Source organism: Falco peregrinus, chromosome 3, assembly GCF_023634155.1.
Source record: "Falco peregrinus isolate bFalPer1 chromosome 3, bFalPer1.pri, whole genome shotgun sequence".
In the NCBI taxonomy this organism is placed as follows: domain Eukaryota; kingdom Metazoa; phylum Chordata; class Aves; order Falconiformes; family Falconidae; genus Falco; species Falco peregrinus.
Window position 1 is genome coordinate 23,300,145 of NC_073723.1, and position 19,735 is coordinate 23,319,879.

Below are 19,735 nucleotides of genomic sequence, written 5' to 3' on the forward strand. Positions count from 1 at the left end.
AGTCAACAGCACCTCACTGTTCAGTATCATCAGCAAACTTATTACTGATGTATTCAACTCCTGCATCCAGATCACTAATAAAAATATTGAACAGAACCAGCCCTAGAATTGAACAGGAACACTGTTCTGGTGCCACCTAAGGAACACTGCTGGTGACCGGTCACCAGCCAGATGTAGCCCCATTCACGACAACCCTTTGAGCCCTGCCATTCAGTCAGTTCTTCGCCCAGCGCACAGTGAACCTGCTTATCCCACAGCTGGACAACTTGTCCAGAAGGATGCTGTGAGGGACAGTATCAAAAGCCTTACTTAAATCCAGGAAAAAACTACATCCACTGCCTTCCTTTCATCCACTATGTGGGTGACCTTATCATAGAAAGATAACAAATTAGTTAGACAGGACTTTCTCTTTATGAACCCAAACTGCCTGATGATTGCGTTGTTCTTTAAATGCCTTTCAGTACCACCCAGTATAATCTCCATAATTTTTCCAAGAGCTGAGGTAAGACTAATAGGTCTGTACTTTCCTGGGTCTTCCTTCATGCCCTTATAAATTGGAATAACATTGGCTAGCTTCCAATCAGCAAGGACCTCCCCAGACTCCCAAGACCTTTGGGAGGTGATTGACAGTGGTCCTGCTATAACATCCACTAGCTCCTTCAGTACTCTGGGATGAATCCCAGTAGGCCACATGGACTTACAGACATTCAACTAGTCCCTTACAATTTCAGTGTTCACCAATGGAAAGTCACTGTTCCCACAGTTACATCCCTGCAACTCAGAGGACCAGGCAGCCCGAGGTCTATTTTTTTATTATTTTATTAAATTATTATTAAAGTAAAATATAGTATTATTAAAGACTGAGGGGAAAAAACAAACTATGAATGTCCCTGCCTTTTCTTCATACCTATTTATCAGGTGACCATCAAATATCAATTCAATATTTTCCTTAGATCTCCTCCTCCTATCAGCATACTTTAAAAAGCCTCTCTTGCTGTCTGACACAGCACTGGCCAGTTTCAGCCCTACCTGAGCTTTGGCCTTTTGCATTTTCTGCCTGCATATCTGAACCACAACTCTGTAATCTTCCTGCGAAGCCTGACCTTGATTCCAGAGTTCATAAAATTTCTTTTTCCTCTTGAGGACCAAGAGGAGTTCCCTGTTCAGCCAAGCTGGTCTTCTATCCCATCTGATTGCTTTATTATACTATGACTTAATTATATTGCAAAACTATAAAGAGTTCATATAGTATATATTGTATTTTGCTATTTATTTTCCATCTAATTCTAGACATATTCCAACATTTTACTGTGATGAAACCAAATGAATTACTTTGAGTAGCCTTTCAAATATTCAACATTATTTCCAACATTTTTTCTTGAAATAACTCTGAAATATCTACAATTAAATTGAACTTGCTCTATTTAATGATTGTAGAGCTACTAAAGATTTTTTTTTATACTCACCCAAGTTCATTTTCAATTTTTCAACATATTCAATGTCCAAGGATCTCATTATTTTCCTTACTTGTAGCCTTTCAATATTTCTAGTGCAAACCTTATTTCTCATTTAGTGGAAAATATTTTGATGCCACTTGTGGTATCTCTAAAATACTTTTGCCAGAGGCTATTAGGAATTCAGACAAGAAACTGCTTGCTTATAAATGATACAATTTTCTTAAAAAGACAAATAGACTGAGATGCATACAGTTATACATTCAATAAGACAATACACTACAGTCCATTTTTCTTTGTTCCTATAATAATGACAAACACATACATGGGTAGACAGTATGCCTGAAATAAAAAATGCAACTGATTACTGTTTCAGAAAGGCAGCTAACAGCTTCATAGGAAACTGGAAATCCTAAAGCAGTAAAAATACGTCAGAAAAAAATATTAGAGGAACTTGATGATAGAAATTGTTTCTGTGTGATAAATTGGCACAGTATGGAAAATAAAAAATTAGTGCCTCTGGATATTAATAATATACTTCCTATTTATGGAAGTACTTTATTCTTAATAACTGAAATTGGAGGACTTAAAACAATAGTTCATCTAGTCCATTCATGAGAATGGGTAGTGTTATATATTTTCATGTAAAAACCAATAATCACAGAACACTTCTAGAATCAAAAATAGTGCACATACCATGTCTGATACCCATCAAAACAATAGAGGTAAGAAGCAGCACATTTGAAAGCATCAAACTAAGCAAACTATAGATGTGTAGTGCTGAAAAATGTACTCCACCACCTGAAATGCAAACAAGGGTATCAACCAGCAAACTGTCAACAGGTGACTGGTCTCCTTTATCTTCTTATCTTTCCATTTTTGCACATTTGTTCCTTCCCAAACTGCCTTGATCCCTTCATTTCCCCACCTTTGGTTTCACCCCTAAACATCCCAGAATAAGTCTCACACGGTCCCAGCATGCTCTTCCCCTGCATCCCATGATAAACACTGTCCCCCAGGGCAGGGACCCCCAGTCTGTGTGGTGCCCTTGGAGAACCACCCCCAGGGTCTCACAGTGCTGGGTCTCACCAGGCCCACGGGGCTGATGCTCTCCTGGGACAGCCCTGGCTATGTCAGGGCAGGGGGGCTTGTGCTTCCATACTCCTCTGTGTCTGTGGGGGGTGAGCTTTTTATCACATACTCTAGCACAGGTCAGTCAGAACTGCATTTCAAGCTGCACAAAAAAATATAGCATCACCACTCGTTACTTTTAGTTCAGCTTTTAGTTCAGCGTTCTCCAAGTGATACATGATGCCCATACAGAAAAAGAAGAAAGCAACAGGGCTGGTTGTGAAATGCTATTCAAAATCAGCACCGATACACTCTTTGCTGTAATAACTGCACTTGGCTAAACAGGGGAAGGGATTCATACATTATAAATCATTTGAGAGTAGAGCACAGAGTGAAATAGACAGCAAAAGGATCTAGCTATCATGCATATAAAAAAATCTTGCTGAAACAAAATAGCCTAAAACTAGTCCAATAATCTTCTCCACCTACTTTCTTTAATACCCACCCTGCAGTTTCTTATCAATGCCTAACATCAAATAATACAAACAAAAGTCTGGAATATTTTACTAGGCTTCCTTGAACACTCTGAGACAAATTAATAATGTAGTCACAAATCAAAATTAAATGTCTCAGCTGTGATATCTGTTTTCATCAGATACATTTCAGTTCCATTTTCGCCTGTCTTTTATTCAAGATCAAAGATTGCAAACACTTGCCACCAAAATTTCCTAACCTGTCTGTGCCTTTATAAACTCAGCATATAGCATTTAAAAGCCATCAGTATACTTCATCAGTATATACAGAAATATGTCTCTAAACCAGGTTATCAAATCTGTCTGCAATGTCAACAGTCTCTACATTCTTAAGTGTTTATTAAAGAATATATGGCAGGCAGATAGATGCCAGTCTTCCTTCTAGATATGACTTACTTATAAATGTTCATTATATAATTTTCAATCTGAAATTAGAGTCAAGCTTCCAAATATTTTATAAGCTTAGTTATTCTACAGCTCAGAATTCTACTGTTCAGTGCACAGAATTCCTGTTCAAGCCAAGGAGAACACTTCACACAGAATAACAGCAGAACAGAGGCCTTCTAGATTTGTTCTCCTGCAGATGCCAGAGGATTTATACATGTAACTCCTGCAAACATCATCAAGAATAATTATTAATGTTTTATCTACAGTGCTTATCTTCCCTAACGTCCCAAGAACCCCACAAAGACATTAAAAACATTAAACATTGAAGAATGCAACAGATAATGAAGATAAAACACAGTCACAGAAATAATCAAAGCAAAATCTGAGATGCAATAGAAACCTTTTTTCTATGAAGTATTCTTTTCACCCCCTGGCTAACAAATAGAAGTTTATTGAGAATATCTGTACTCACTAGTGGAAATGCATTTCAGATTTGCTAGATGAAGAATGATAGTACATACATTGCATCTGGTTATCACTGAATGACTGTTAAATAACTGACATCTTTAATATATCTTTACTATGTCTCAATCTAATGCAAACAGGGAAGTGGAATTTGGAAGGATGTTTTCATCTCACCCCACCAGCTCACCCACTTTCCTACCTGCACAATCTACTAAAAGACAAAATCTTTTTTTATTCCTATTTCAGCACCTCACCACCCTTTCCTGATTTCTTTTCCTTTACATACTGCAGTAGTACTATTATGACAAAAGGATAATATTTGACTCAGTTTGGGGCAATTCCCTTTTGTTTATTACTTCAGTGATAAAGCATAGCAATTTCCTACCACACTTCCCCACCCCCCCACCCCCCGCCCCTCAGTATTTCTCTCTCCTCTTTTGTTCTACTGACATTACATGTAGCCATTCTCTGTTACAGAATTTCCTTTTTATATCCATGGTATCCAGAATTCTAGGTTATAATCTGTCTTCAAGCATATACAAAATAATTGTATTTGGTGCAAGGATCACATCAAATATTTTTTCTAAACTTTCACTATTCAAGCACCCCTTCAGCAAGCTTCCACTGCACAATGTTGCACTGTATCACACTCATGAGCTTGTTGGGAGCTACTTGCGTATCTCAACAAAGCCATGCATTGAGCAGAATAAACAATGACATCTTTGGTCATGGATCAAAGGTCCTAAACTGCCAGATCTAAGGGGTAATACAGCGAGTGTTCAAATAGCTATTTGAACATATGCCACTCAATTAATAAGGACAGTGGAATCAAGATATAAATTCTGCCCAAGATGACTGCATAGCACATCTTAGTGAGCCTGGCCTCACTGCACGTACCATTTAAAAAGGTCATTTTGCTTGTGTAAAGAAGTCAGACACTTTGATTTTCACACACCCTATGGGATTTCCAAATCATCAAACTCAGGCTCTGCTGATCAGAGATGGGAGAACATTACAGTGGTGACAGCTTCTGCTGCAAATGTCAGTTGTCTAAATCCCAGACACACCAAGACAATCTTGACTGATCATGACTGATGCAATAAAAATAAATTTAGTCGCTAAGATATGCAAAATCTGGTAGCAGTAGACCAAAACTACTTATTTGAAGTATCTAAACAAATCTTAATCTAAAATATCTAAATCAGGAAACATTGCATAAAATAGAATTGCATTCTCTCTCGTCTCCAAACAGATTTCAGATGTGGCCTCTAGCAGAATGCAAGGAACATTTAATAGGAAGAGAACAAAACCACAGCTAATTGTGATAATAAAACATATGATCTCTGTCTCCCTGTGAATAGCACATCTGAAAGAAATGTTCCTTTTTATTTTTACTTGGGAGTGTAAGCGGGTATTCTTGAATATTGCTGCTATCCGGTTTTCTTGAACAGAGATATTTTGTGCTATAGGCAGCTTAGAACCTGATTTATGAAAACTTAAGTTAAAAAGTACTTAAGAGCAGGTGGGTATTATGGCATCTTTTCCCTCCAGCTATTTCCATCACTATATTTGCTTTATTGCACCTTTGTTTGGGTTGTGTTATACTTGATCTTCATACTACAGCTGTATCTTGCACTGTGAACACGTGGCAGTAACATCAGGACGTGGTAGCACCCCAGCGTTTGTGGAATGATCCCCACCTCACTCTTTCCCATCCAGACTTCATTACCTGTTTCATACCAGTAAAACTATTCTGTGAGTCAAGAGAGGTAAGGAGTGAAATGCCACCTGCCTGGGGTGGCACAACAGTGTCCTCCTCTTTGTGATCTCTCCTGAAGGACTTCAACACGTGTTGAAAAGCATAAGAAAATGGAAGTTTGGGGAGTATTGTAACACTCCTGCTGTTTTCAAGGTAAGAGAAGAATATTAGGGCTCACCAACAGACAAGCAGGCAGTTTGGGGTCATAAGTCTAACAATCATACTTGGGTTTATAATCAGATGGACAAAGTTGCAGGAATTCAGAAAATTCTGCAATTCCGCATTAGGTCAAGAAGCTCAGAATAATTGTATGACACGAGTGAATGAGATTTGTATCCTAAGTCAAATACACATTTTTAAATATCAATGCCTATATGCTTTACACATGCCTACATATGCCGTCTGTGCTTGCAAGTACTGTGTATCGTATTATTCACAGTGTTATTTGTCACGGAAGACCCCACTGCATTTTTTAAAGCAAAGCAATGAGTCTATCTACAATTAGAGTGAAGTTACACGGGGGCGAAATGTAGGAGTTATTTAACAAAATACAGCTACCTTACACAAAAGTATATGACAGTGAATGAAGAATAACAAATGTAGCTGAAAACGTAGGAGGAATTTGTAATGTAATTATCAAAACTTAAATTTGATCTGCCTCGGCAAAGTGAACCGGGAACTGTGAAGGGGGGGAATGCAAATACCAATAGTAATACATTATTCCCTAGAACTGTTTTAGCGTATTTATTTCTTGGAGATTCTGAGGCATGAGTGCATGCGTACAGATACTATAACTAAGGCATCACAGCATAGTTTACCCTGTGAAGCATCCAACAATAATAGCATAAAGGAGCACCATCACTGTTAGGTCTCCATTACATGTTTTCCACTAGCAATGCTGATATTTGTGTGCCTGACAGGTCAGACATTTAAGTATCTGACCATTTCTGATTTCAGCACATTTTTAAATTCTTGGGAGTATTTAATCATAGTGATTGACTTAATGGTCCTTGCCAAGTCACTTTCATCCTTGACTGGTACCCAAATGATCAATAAGCTTGACCATGCCAAAGAGGGGAAAAGAGAGGAAGAAGGAGAGAGGAGAAAGATAAAAAAGAAAGGAAAAAAAACCCCAACAAAACTAAAGGGCAAGAAAGAGAAAAGACTGAGGGAGAGAAAGGGAAAGAAAGAAAAACAGAAAGGGAGAAAGAAAAACAGTGAGGATGCATGAGAAGGAAAGAGAGAAAGAAGGAAAGAAGGAGGGGACAGAGGGAGAGAAGAAGGTAGGGAAAAGTAAGAGGGAGGACAACACTATATGAATATGAAGCATACAGCATAATCTACAGCTTGAACCCAGAATCACTCAAAAGGTTATGGGATGCTAATATTTAACAACAAAACAGCAACATCACAATGTTTGAGGTTTGGGTTGAGGGGTGTTCTAGAAAGAAATTCAGAACAATCTCTAGCATTAATACTATCAAATGTGCCTGCATTTTCCTTAGTACCTGAAGTACTAATTTTAAAATGCAGCTAATTTACTTGGAAACCTAAGTGTCTTTGAAAATTAGGAGGAATTTGGCCACAGAAATTCCTTGGCTATCCCATTTTTAACTGTAAGCATTTCTTCATTCACATTTAACATCTAACTGATAAGCTAAAATTTCATTTTCAGAAGTAATACAGATAACTCATAGCGTAAATCTTACTGGATGTCAAACAGACATGACTTCTAACAGTATTAAAATAAGCCTCCTAAATAAGTTAGGTATTGAAGTACTGAGCAGTGCAATGCATGAATTAGAAATAATAATAATGTCTTCAATATCTGTTTCTTATCCTCTATAACTGATAAAGTATTTACCCCAAGGAGATTTTGAGTTCCAGAACTGGAAAATGTTCTTGGGGGAATAAGGGCAGAACTTTATTCCAAGCACAGAAAAAGAGCTGAATACTACAAGTGAGACCATTTGTGCTATTCTGAAAACACAAGTCTCCCTTCAGTTTTGAATTGCTCTTGAAAAATGGATTCCAGTTACATGCATATATAAAAGCATAAATGTCAATACATGCATATAGTAAAGAGAGATATATTGGCATTCTTTAAGGAATACAGTAGGCAGGCTCTGATCAGAGTGATTTTTACCCATCCCACATTACCTAAAACAGGGACCGCTGAAATTCTGTCAAAAACGTGATCCTAACCACAGCACTGCCCTGCCTCCCACGTGTGAGATCATGTTCCTGAGCCACTGCAGAGGAAGCCAACAGGCCCACCAAGTTTCACTCACAGCAGTCACACTCCAAGACTTACGTGTCTGCAAGAGAGGGCTGTAGATAGTACACAAGGCTGTGAAATACATCTTTGCTTCTCCCAGTAAACAAACCTGTATGGATCCAATGGGGCCAGTTAGTGTCAGTACTTGCAGCTAAAGATATTCTTTCCTCATGCCAGCTACACGCAGTCTTACAGCTACAGAGATGAGTTTAGCCAGCCATATGCCAGGCCACACTCTGCTAAATGCCGCTGGCCTCACTAGAGCAGGGCACGGTTGTAAGTAAAGGTGGAAGGCAGGCACACATTGCTCACCCCTACACCCACACGGGAGCAGACTCACGGCCTTGCAAACTTGCCCTTTTGCATTGTGCTTTGGGAGTAAAGGATGAATAACTGCCTTTCCAGATTCCTTGTCTACTATCTTCTATGATATTGTGGTACTACTGTATATATATACATATATATATATAAAATCTGTATATACATAAATTAATGTTCATACAGATTTATATATGCACCTACAGACAGATATATACAGAAAGCTTCACATCACATCCACACTTCTGTTGAAGACAGTTCCTAACCAGGTCACGCCTTTCCACAAGTGCACTCCACGCACATACAAAACCCACACGTGCTGTTGAACATGGTGAAATGCAAATTCCTGTGCAGACACACATGCAAAGATCCATGCTGTGTGACTGCCTGCCAAAATTCCCCAGCCCATGCACTTGTGTACATCAGCGCTTCACACCATACACTCACTCATGCGCATGCACACATATGCACCATATGCACATCCATGTAAAAACATTCACATGCAAATCTGTGTGAACACATACACACGTGTGCCAAAGTATGTGCAGAGGCACACATGCAGCCATGTGTATGAACACATGCACACATATGCACACACACAAAATACACATGCAGATGCCCAGAAACAGATCCCTGCACACTCTTACACACATAGAGATGTACACACATAGGCACCAAACGCATGTGCACACACACATGCACTCATATGCACAGAACCACACAAGCACACAGATCCACAGACCTGCACTCGCATACACACATACGCGAAACTGCAGACACAGGAACACACACGTACATGCTCACACACGCAGTCATGCACCACATGCATGCACGTGCATGGGCACCCACGTCCCAACGGCAGCACGTGCGTGCACACAAACACACGGAGGCACTCACACCGACACACACGCACTTGCAGACCCGCACAAGCGCAAACACAGGGAACGCAGCCACACACCGGCACCGCAAGCGCACGAGCGTGCACTAGCACATGCGGGCCCGCACAGACGCGCTCGCGCCCGCACAGACGCGCTCGCGCCATGCGGACAGTGACACACGCGCAGTATACGCGCACACACCCACACCCACTTATGCACAATAATGCACCACCTTTCCCCACACCTGGAAGATCCCCCCCCGCCCCGCACGCACCCCTCCGACCCGCGGGCTGTGCCCGCCCCCCTCAGCGCACCGCCCCGCGCACCGGGCGCGGTGGTCACGCCGGGCAGAGGCGGGTAGCCGAAGGCGCGGATCCCCGGCCCCGCGTGGGCGGTGGATGCTGGTGGCGGCTCCCGCAGCCCCCCACCGCTTCCATCCCGGCCCCCTCAGCCAGGGCTCCCCCCACCCTGCCGCGCAGAAGCCCCCGCCCCCGCGGAGTGGCTGGGCCCCAGCGGCGCAGCTGGGCCCAAGGCCGCTAGGTGGCGCCAGCGCTCTTCCTGGCGGCGCCGCGACCGCCCCGCCCCAACCCCCCCCGGCCCGGCCCGGCCCGGCCCGCCGAGAGCTGTCGCCCTGCCCGCTGCGCGGCGCTGCGCGGGGCTGCCCCTCCCCGCCCGCCGCGGCGCGGACTCCCCCCCCCCCCAGCCGCGGGCACGGCAGCGGCCGCGCTTTGCGGGGAGCGGAGCAGCGGCCGCCGCGCGCCTGCCCGCCACCTCCCCGCGCCCGCGGAGACCGGCCTGTAATTAATGTCTCCGCGCAAAGCAATTAGCCTGCCAATCCCCTCGGGGACGCACATGCTGCCGCGCGAGGCGTGTGCCCGAAGGCGCGCGCGCGCGTGTGTGCCCGCGCGCGAGCGGGAGTGTGAGTGTGAATGTGAATATGTGCCGGGGGTGCCGGTGGCGGCCCCCAAGCACCGCACGTGAATTCGTAATAACGAGGCACGGGTGGCCCTCGCGAGCGGCGGCGGGATGGGTGACCCCGCTGCCCCGCGCTGCTCCGGCGGGCGCTGTGTGGTTCCCCGAGCCGTGTTCCTCGGCAGAACTGATCCTCTTGGGGAAACGGGGGGGCGGGGGGAGAATCTCAATTGCAAATACTGTTTGGAGTTTATCGGAGGGAGCGTCTGAGCTTTAAGATGCTCTTCCGAGGCTCTTGGCGGATGCTGTGACGAGCTGGGGTTGTGGTGGGTTTCGGCTGTGCAGGCAGTGGGGGTGGGGGGGGGTGGGGGGAAGGAAAAGACACGATCGAGAGTAGCTGAGACTTTGTGCCCCCGTTGGAGAGATGGTTGAGTCCTCGTCAAGGTTGCTGTGGTATCCCAGAAACACCATTCACTCCGAGCTGTGACCGCGCACCATCAACAGCAACAACTCCGCTGCGCCTGGCCAAGGAACAGGAATTAGGAGCTCGCAAGAATAATATGAAAGGGATCTGCAGAGGGGAAATCCGTGCAAAGGAATCGAAATTAGGAGACTTTTGGGAAAGGGGATGTACTAAATGTGGCCGGCTGGACCTCATCCTGGTGAAGAAAATGGAGATTAAAAGTGGATTTACATTTTGGAACCTCGTCTTTTTATTGATGGTTTCGTGTGTGAAAGGTAGGGTAGTATTTGAGGGGTATATTTTCAGGGGTCCGTTTGCTTTCGGTCAGGGCGTTGCAAGCTCTCGCCTTATACCAAGGTGTATTTCAAAATATATTTATCTCTTATTTTACATTTTTTTACCCTGGGTACTTTGCGATGGGAAGATATAAACGATCGCTAAAGCGGGGAGGAAAGAAGGAGTTGATTCAGAGAGCTCTCTTCGGAGATAGGAAATGTATTTGCTTGCCAGGCTTGGCGTTCAATGCAGTGACTGAGCTGGGGCTCAATAAATATTCTTGCAGTATGCTCAAACGGAGACGTGAGTTGGTTCATATAGCCCCTAACTAGTGTATATTCAAGCAAATCCCACCGGATGACTTTTGTAAGGTGATGGGGGGGGACGGGGGGGACACACGACACGACACGGGCGGCGGGGGGATTACCTACATTTCTGCTTTTCGGTCGAGCAGCGAGCTCTTTGCGGGAATGCCTGTATCGATGCACTTATTAGTTTAACCCGTTGCGTGGGGAAAGTTACGGAGGAGCCCGGCGTGTGCGTAGCCGTCTCACAGCCCGAAATGCGCTTCACGCTCAGCTGTTTGTATGCACGCAGGGCTCTCTGGCTGTGGAAAACGTACGTTAGCAATTCAGCCTTGAAGGCATGGTCTGCCGCTGGTCCCTTTCCCGTGATGTATGTGGGGAGGTTTGGGGGTCGGGTTTTTTTGTCTTTTTTTTTTTTTTTTTTTTTTCAGTGGAAGGGGTTATTTTGCTTGCTTTCTGCTTCTGTGTTCGTGAAAGGGGAGGAAAAAAGGAAACCTCTAGTTAGCGGCGTAAATATCTCCGCTAAGTCTGTGCTTGCAGAGACAGACAGAGAAAAGAAGAAATATGTGGCTTGAATAATGTGCACCTTCAAAATTACACAGGCATCTCTAAACGGTGAAGTGCTGATCCCATCACGCGTGCCTTCAGTAAAAGGATCTATTCTGCAACTCCCCACAGTCGGCTGCCTACCCGAAATAATCTCCCCTTGTTTGTGGCTAGTGATTAATATCTGATTAATCACCCTTTTATCCCCCTCCTCATCCTCGTCCCTCCTCCCCGCCACACTCATACACTCCCTGAATATTTAGTAGACATTATCGATCCTCTCCGAGTTTTTAGACTTGGTTATCGCCTACGGAGGTTGCCTGCACGGGTGGGAAGGAGGTGTGTTGGGGGGGGACGACGACCCGGCATTCAAAGGCGTGCCTTCCCGAGCTGGCTCTGCCTTGGATGAAACGGTTTATTGTGGAGCTTTGCCGCTGCTTGTCCTCCCATTTGCATCGCGTGGAAAAGATAATTCGTGTTGCACGGCGAGGGTATCGAGGGCTTTTGCCTCATCCCACGTTATCCTGACACCGGGGATCCGAGGGGAAGGGGCTTGCCTGCGACGTTAATGCACATTTTAATTACAGGCAGCTTCTCTATGTTCGCATCTATCGAAGCGAGCTGCTCCCTGCCTTTGCCCCGTTCTGGAGAAGGTCTGCCATCAAGACCAACCCGGCCGGGGCTTTGGGGGCATTTCTTTCCCCTGCTTCAAGCCCCCTGTCGTTAACGCATTCTCCGTGCCAGGTGCGGTCATTTGCAGTCCCGGGCGCGCTGGCTGCGAGAGGCGCCGTGCCGCTCCGCGGGCGCGGTGCGGAGGCGCTGGGGCGAGCGGGCGGCTCCGGCGCCGCTGCCGGCGCAGCTGCTTTGCGAGAGCGAGTCGCGGGGCGGCAGCATCCTACAAAATTCCAGGCGGGCGGGTCTCCCCGCGTGGCTATGGCTGCGGGAGCAGCGCAAGTTTCCACGGCACCTGTTGAGAAGCCGCTTCGCTTGCCCTTGGGGGCGGGAGAAGGAAAAAACAATGGATGCTGAGGGAAAAAGCTGGAGCGAAGCACCTAGGACAGCCCAAGAAAAGGAGGAAAAACGGCCTTTGCAAAATTTGCCTTTTCTCTTCCTGTCCACGTACAGTCCCAGGGAGATGATGTGAAGCTGTTTCTATTGTCAGGGCCTGAGCTTCCCAGGTGCCGACCCTGGCAGTTTCCGTAGACTTCCCTTGGACTGGGGAGGGGTCCTCCCAGCCACTGCAAATGCACTAGGTCGGGTTTTACATCCTAGATGCTGGTTCCTTTAGGCAGCCAAGCTCCACAGAGCTGGCTTAGACTCACTGCAGCACTGCATCTATTCTGGGATTTTATATTTAGTTCTCTCCCCACTCCCATGAATGAACACATTTTACCTTGATTTACATTCCCATTGTGTCAGCACAGGCTTCTGCTCCCAGAAACCTTGGCAGAGGCAAACAATGAATGAATACCTGCCCATTTAAAACATCCCAGATGTTGAAAGCAAGGTGACTCCCCAGATCCTGCATCTGCTCTACCATTGCGTGGCAAGGCCTTTTCACCACATTCCACCTCCACAAGCTTCAGCTCATACCATTCCTTGCTTAATCACCTCTACTGAATAGTCTAGCACCACATCCTAACACCCAAACTGTTGCTGAGGTTCCTGTCATCCAGACCATTTCCACAGCTTTGCTTGATATTTGCCTCTCAGACCTTTCCTACTTTTGTGATTGTCCTGTTGCCATTTCTCTGGTCTCAATCCACAGATCTCACTGTTACAGGTGTCAGACTATCCCAGGGTGCTTACAGAACCATGCTAATATCTGACTAGTTATGCACTCCTTGTATATATCCATGTAGACAAAAAAAAAATCTTCACATTTATCTATAAAGTTGTGCCTCTTTGGAACCTTGCAACAAGACTTGGGAGGTGTTAGAAAAGGGAGAAGAAAGCAGGAGAAAATGGGAGGAAGGAAATTGTCAGAACTGCTGGGGAAGGGATGGTAGAAAGAGCTGAAGTAAAGAGGAATTGTATCTTCTTCAACGAAAATCTTTAACTGCTTACACAATATCCCATTACGCCATGGATCAATCTCCAACAAAATCTTCCTTGTATGGACATGGAGGAAAAAAGCCAAGAAATGGCAACACTGATGAGTGAGAGAAGGCACAGAATGCATTAAAACAAACAAACAAACAAAAACCCCAAACCCCAACCCTTAGAAAATGCCAAGCAGGGTTTTTCCTGGCCAGCTGCAGTGATGATGGATCCTGTGCTCTTCCCTTTAGATGTGCAAGACCCCTCGAAAAGCTTCTTCCCCTATCTCCCTCACTCTGACCGCGGGAGGAATTAGAAGTGCCATTTAGGCACACGAGAGACAAATCAAGCTTGGAGGAAGGAGTGGAAACTTCCACCACCCAACTCCCTTACAGAAAGGGGAGGAGAGGGGATAAAGGGGAGGGGGGGGGGGGGGGCAGTAAAAATGAAGCAGCATCAGTGAATTTTGGTCCCTGTGATTTAGGAGAGAAATCACTGATACCTGCTCCTCTTTGGTTTGGCACCTCCCTCAACCAAAAAAAAAAAAAAAAAAACAACAAACAAAACCCCAAAAACCCCCCAAAAACAAACACCCAATCCCAAAACAAACAAAACAAAACAACCACCACCACCACCCACCCACCCCACCCCCCCAAAAAAAAACCCAAACAAAACCAAAAAAAGACAATGCTAGTGGTCTGCTTGTGGAAGCAAACCAGAAAGGAAATCAGACAAAACGACCAGAGAGCACAAGACTCCTCCATGTCCTCTGTTTAGTTGTCACTCCAAGACAGAGACCAGAGAGCACCAAGGTCTGCTCTTCTGTGTGCCTGGCTCAAATGAAGCTTTGCCTCTGCTGTCGTTCTTCTGTTCCCCTGTTGCAGTTGTGTCAAGTGGAACAAGGGTAGCTTACAAAATAAAAGGGAGATGAAGCAGTGAGACTTTAAACGACTCGCTGACAGAAGAAGCAATGAGAAAATGGAAAGGATTTCCATTTCCAGTGGGTAGGTACCTGGCACGTGGGGATCTTATCAGGGACAAGGCGTGCCCTGCTGCCTTCAGCCACCTCTGCAGTCTCCCTTCTCCCCTACTCCCACCTCAATCCCGCTTCCTTCAGACTCCGCCAGCACCTCCCCACCGCCTCCGTCCCTGTCACTCGGCTTATGGAGCGGCTGGCGGCTGGCTTCCCTCGGGGGGCGCGGCGCGGTGCCCGCTCTGTCCCCGGGGCGGACACGGCGAGTGACAGCAGGTTCATGTTTCCTCGTTCCCAGAAGGTCGCTGCCGCCGCTGCATCCTCGTGCCTGTGTGTTTTTTGCGTGTGTTCATGCGCACGCAGGGGTGGAGGGAGACGCTGACCAGAGAACGGATAACGTCGTCCTTCCTCGTCAACTCCTCCGCACACGCTCAGCTCCCCTACAGTGCCTCTTTTACCGTAAGCTCCCGCAGGTAACGCGGGGCTTCTGCTCAGCGGACTGCGCACAGTACCTCAGCGATTTTTTTCAAGCTTCACGGTTCTGCAGGGTTGCAGACAAAAGTTACCCTCTCTCACGCCCCCGCCCTTCCTCAGCCCAGAGCTCAAACAAGGCTCCGCTATGCTTAGCGCACGGTTCCTCCTCCTGTTCTTCTGCGGGGTAAAAATGCAGAAGCACACAACACCCTCTGAGCAGCATCAGCGGGGGCCGCCTCTCTCTCCCCTGCTCGGTGGCATTAGGGACCCGCAAAGGGCACAGAGGAATGTCGCCTGCAGGCTCCGCTTTTTTTGTTGCGAGACGCAGCAGTCGCCAGGCGGTGCCGGAGCGGTGCCGGCACGGAGCGGTGGCAGCCCGCCGGCAGGCTCCGTCCGCGCCGGCACTGGCACCGGCCTTCGCAGCTGCACCTCCCGGGAGCCCTTAATACCGCCTTCTGTCGTTTGACTTTGCTTGTTTTAGCTGGGTGACTCCTGCAGGTCTTTTGTTTCTAAGTCTGAGAGGGCATTATGGTGCTTGGCTGGTTTGTTTAACGTATTGGAAAAGGCTCCCACTCCCTCAGCACAAGCCCGTTCATCACAGGAGCGGGCCGGGGGCTCTAGGCAGCCACACAGACAGAAGAGGGACAGGTTGTACCTTCAACTCTATTACCAACATGTCGACGTGCAAGCACCAGCCCACGAGACCTAAAGAATTCCGTGGGTGTGCTTTCAAACCCCTCCTTTTCCAAAAATCCTGTGAAATAAACATAGCAGGAACTTGGAGTCTACCTGGGGGTTTGCCTGTTTGTTTGTGGGATCTTGTTTGTTTGTTTTTGAGGAACAGGTCAAGTAGGATCAATTGCCCATCTAGCTTAGTGGCCTTTATCTCCAATGGTGAGTGTTAGCAGCAGTATAGGGAAAGAGGAGAAACACAGCAAGTACAGAGTGGCTAGCACATCACCCCAGATTTCAGCAGCCAGCAGGTGTGGGTCTCCTGAGCTAGAAACTGCTTTTGGAACATCATGTTTTAAGAGGCAAGGACTGCCCTGTGCTTTATTCATTCATCTATTCCTTCTCCTCCTGCTGCCTTGCTCTTCCCTTCCCTTCCCTTCCCTTCCCTTCCCTTCCCTTCCCTTCCCTTCCCTTCCCTTCCCTTCCCTTCCCTTCCCTTCCCACTATTGCATTCATATACATACTCCATCCTTTACACTTTTCATCTGGCTGAAAGCACTGAATAGTATGACAGCTTGTAATAAAATTGGCTTTATTATACCCAGTATTATTGATATGCTACATAGGTCAACCCCCAAAATTTGAGATTTTTATCCATTGAATGCACATGGATCTAGCAAAGAGAAAGAAAACCACAGAACTCTTCAGAAAAATTCTAAAATACTTTGAAATATCCTGTAGAAATGGTTCAGTTTGCATGATTGCAACACCCTTTCCAGAGACAAAAGATTATAAAGAATAATGGAGCCTTGTATCCTTCCTGTTTTCAAAAGCAAGTGTCTTGGACACTGCCTGATTTTCAGAGGTATTGAGCATTTCTGATTTCAGCTGGCTCCAGTAAGAGCCTGGGGAGCTAGTTAGCACCTCTGAAGCAAGGCCAAGTGAGTCCATTGTTACAATGCTGGGACACAGACAGTAAAGCCAAAGCAAAACATCTATAAAATAACTTACAATTTTATGTAAAATGTTAATTCTACAGAATCTGATAAATTGCAATTGGTAGGAATAGGAAAGGTTTTGTGATCTGCTGCAAATAATGTTTTTTTTCCTTCTCCACTAACAAAAAACTTCAGTTTTAATTCAGTGGGGCTGTGACATCTCAGACTCAACTTCTTGCTGATGAGTATCATTCAGCTTGTATTTCTGGACAAAGCCTTTGCAGGACATTGGTTTACAGTAACTCCAAAGCAATTTCCCAGGAAAGAACAGTCAGAAAACAGACAATTTTGTCTAAGTTGCTGGTTTTTTTCTTAGACCTCTATAATTTTACAGCAGATCTTATTACAGAGGTATTTGAAAAAGCAGTATTTAAGCAACAAATCAGAAAGGTGTATGATAAAAGTAGTTATTACAAGGCTATAGAACTTACCTAACCATTTTGATTGAATAATTTTCATTCTAAGGTTTATTGCCAAATCCCAGAACTCTTCCGAGCTTTAAACACATGCCTTTCAAACAACTTTGCAGAAGAATGTTTCCTTCTCAATGAAGTCATACAATTTCTCTACAAAAAGAGACAATCTTTGCATTTATCAAAATTTCAAGGGACAAAAATTGGCAATTATGTTGGACCTAAACAGAAGAGTGCATGACATGTAACATACAGGGTGTCACCTGCCTCTTAAAAAAACCCAACAAAACAACTAGTGTTTTGTTAACAAAACATTAGGAAATGTTGAATATCTGCTTCCCAACACCCAGTTCTTCTTCTGGGAAATGGAATGGACAAGGATATCGGACTACTACAAGGAAGATTTTTTTTTTTTTAAATAAACATGCACACACACACAGAGACGTATAAGGTTTTTCTAGATGTTTACTTTGCCTGGGCAGATTTGTGTTCATGGTCTCACTGCCTTGTTCTTACAGATCACATAAAATTTACTATGGCTCCATAATTCTGGCATTACAAGTGCTGAATACCGCTGTAAATGTCAAAGAAAGAAATGGTGGAAATTCATCATCTCCTTCCCAGTGTCTGAAACATTAGATGGATATGTTTATGAATTTAGGAACCATGTAACTCAAGAGCAAGCCCCAGAGTATTGGGGAACGGCATACAAAGCATCCCACCAGGACAGGTCCTCTCCTAGAGTTGTATTGTCAAGGAGCAAGGTGGGATGCAACCAGCACAGATATAGACTGCTCATTTTCCCTTGGATTCTACACAGTGTATCATAGTGTAATGTATCATACTCACATTGTGTCATAGAAATAAAGTGAATAACAGTATGTAACTTAACCATGGAAGGATTCACAGGATGATGAATTCTCACCTCCCAAGGCTGGTAAATAACACAGATTATCTTAGCAATAGGACGAAAGGAATCTGGAGGCTTTAAGCAGCAATGACTGAATAATTACTTGGATTATACAGATGATGAATCACTACTTCTGACCTTGAATTTTATTTTGTCTGTTTCCCATATTTACATATCCTATTAGCTTTTTATCTTTATGCATTGTAACTAGTTTGATTTCATTCTCATGGAACTATGTATACACATATATGTACACATGCATATATAATATGCACATGTAGACATTATATCCATGTATTTCGGTCTGAGAAATTCAACAGACTGCATTGTTACCTTACAAAGGCACAGGTAACCACTTGAAATGTATGTGCTTCCTAAACTATCCACGACCTCTTAATTTATTGTGTATTCCCAACCTCAGAAGGAAGTTCTACCATAACACATAACTGATTTCACTAACAAAACAAGAGTACAAGTAGTGACAGCTAGCAGATAGCTAGGAGGAAAGCCTGATGAAAAGAAAAAACACCCGCTACTAAAAACACTAATAAAAACTGATCCTAGCACATTAACGGATACAATTATTCATTCCCCCTGATTTAGGGAATTTTTACCAAATGCAGTTTCTATAAAACTGGTTTTGGTAGAATGAAAACTTCTAATCACCTTTCAAATACGGAATAGATATTTCTGTGCCGTTTTCTGTTTTATTTTAATACTGGTATTATCATTTAAAGAGGCTGACATATCACATCTCAGAGGTGGCTGTATTTTGGTGGCAGTTAAAATGATCTGTGATCATTATCTTTTTATAGAACTGTTTTCAGACCCAGTGAGTGGATATCTGCAAGTTTGGAGTCTTCAGCTAAAATGAGTTACATAAATGCAGGGTATGGATATTCTTCTTATTTCAACATAGCATTGAGATGGAACTACTTGAATTACAAAACCTTTCCTCCACTATTTAATCTGACCCAGAAGGAAAACTTCACATTCTACTATATTTAGCTTTCTAGATTGCTGTGCAATCTTTGGGAATCAAAGCTTAGTCTAATTAAAGCTAATCTTTTAAAAGTCTATGCTAAAAGTTGCGGGTTTGCTTCTGTATATCAGCTTTGCTTCAAAGGTGAATGGAAGATATAATACAGGATATAAAATGTGTTTTTAAACTGCCAGTTGTTGAGCCCATTGACAGCTACAAGACAGTCCAGAATAGGACTTTTGAAAGTACATTTGCCTCTGCTTCTTTTCATACTGAGTTTTGAATTAGTTTTCTGTACATATATTTCATTTGACTCAGAAATACAAATTATAACAAAGCTATGTGTTTCACAGTACACTAGAAATTTTCAATAGAAGTGCTTTTTTGAAAACTCACATTGCATTATAAACCTAAAGATTACAAAACTAAATTGTTTATGATTCTGTTTAAGGAAAATAAATTATGTATTTGAATACAGTCAGAAAACGCTCTATCTTTCTACATCTTCGTGATGATCATGTCAGCACTTCTGGTGATCAATCCACTAGATTCAGTGTAATGGTAGTATGCTAACACAATGTCAGCTGTGGTCCTTAAAACCACAGAATAGTCATGCTTTTTGTCAGGA

At 44.3% G+C, this 19,735-nt stretch overlaps 1 protein-coding gene across 3 annotated transcripts in view; it reads left to right on the plus strand.

Annotated features, from left to right (window-relative positions):
- Window positions 1–10,488: 10,488 nt before the first annotated feature.
- The window catches only part of CSMD3 (CUB and Sushi multiple domains 3), a 725,287-nt gene continuing 716,040 nt past the window's right edge, over window positions 10,489–19,735 (plus strand). For all 3 annotated transcript variants that reach the window (XM_055800728.1, XM_055800729.1, XM_027777765.2), the window contains exon 1: window positions 10,489–10,793. In XM_055800728.1, the coding sequence (XP_055656703.1) occupies window positions 10,616–10,793 (178 nt within the window). In that variant the 5' untranslated portion in view covers window positions 10,489–10,615. The remainder of the gene's footprint in view (window positions 10,794–19,735) is intronic.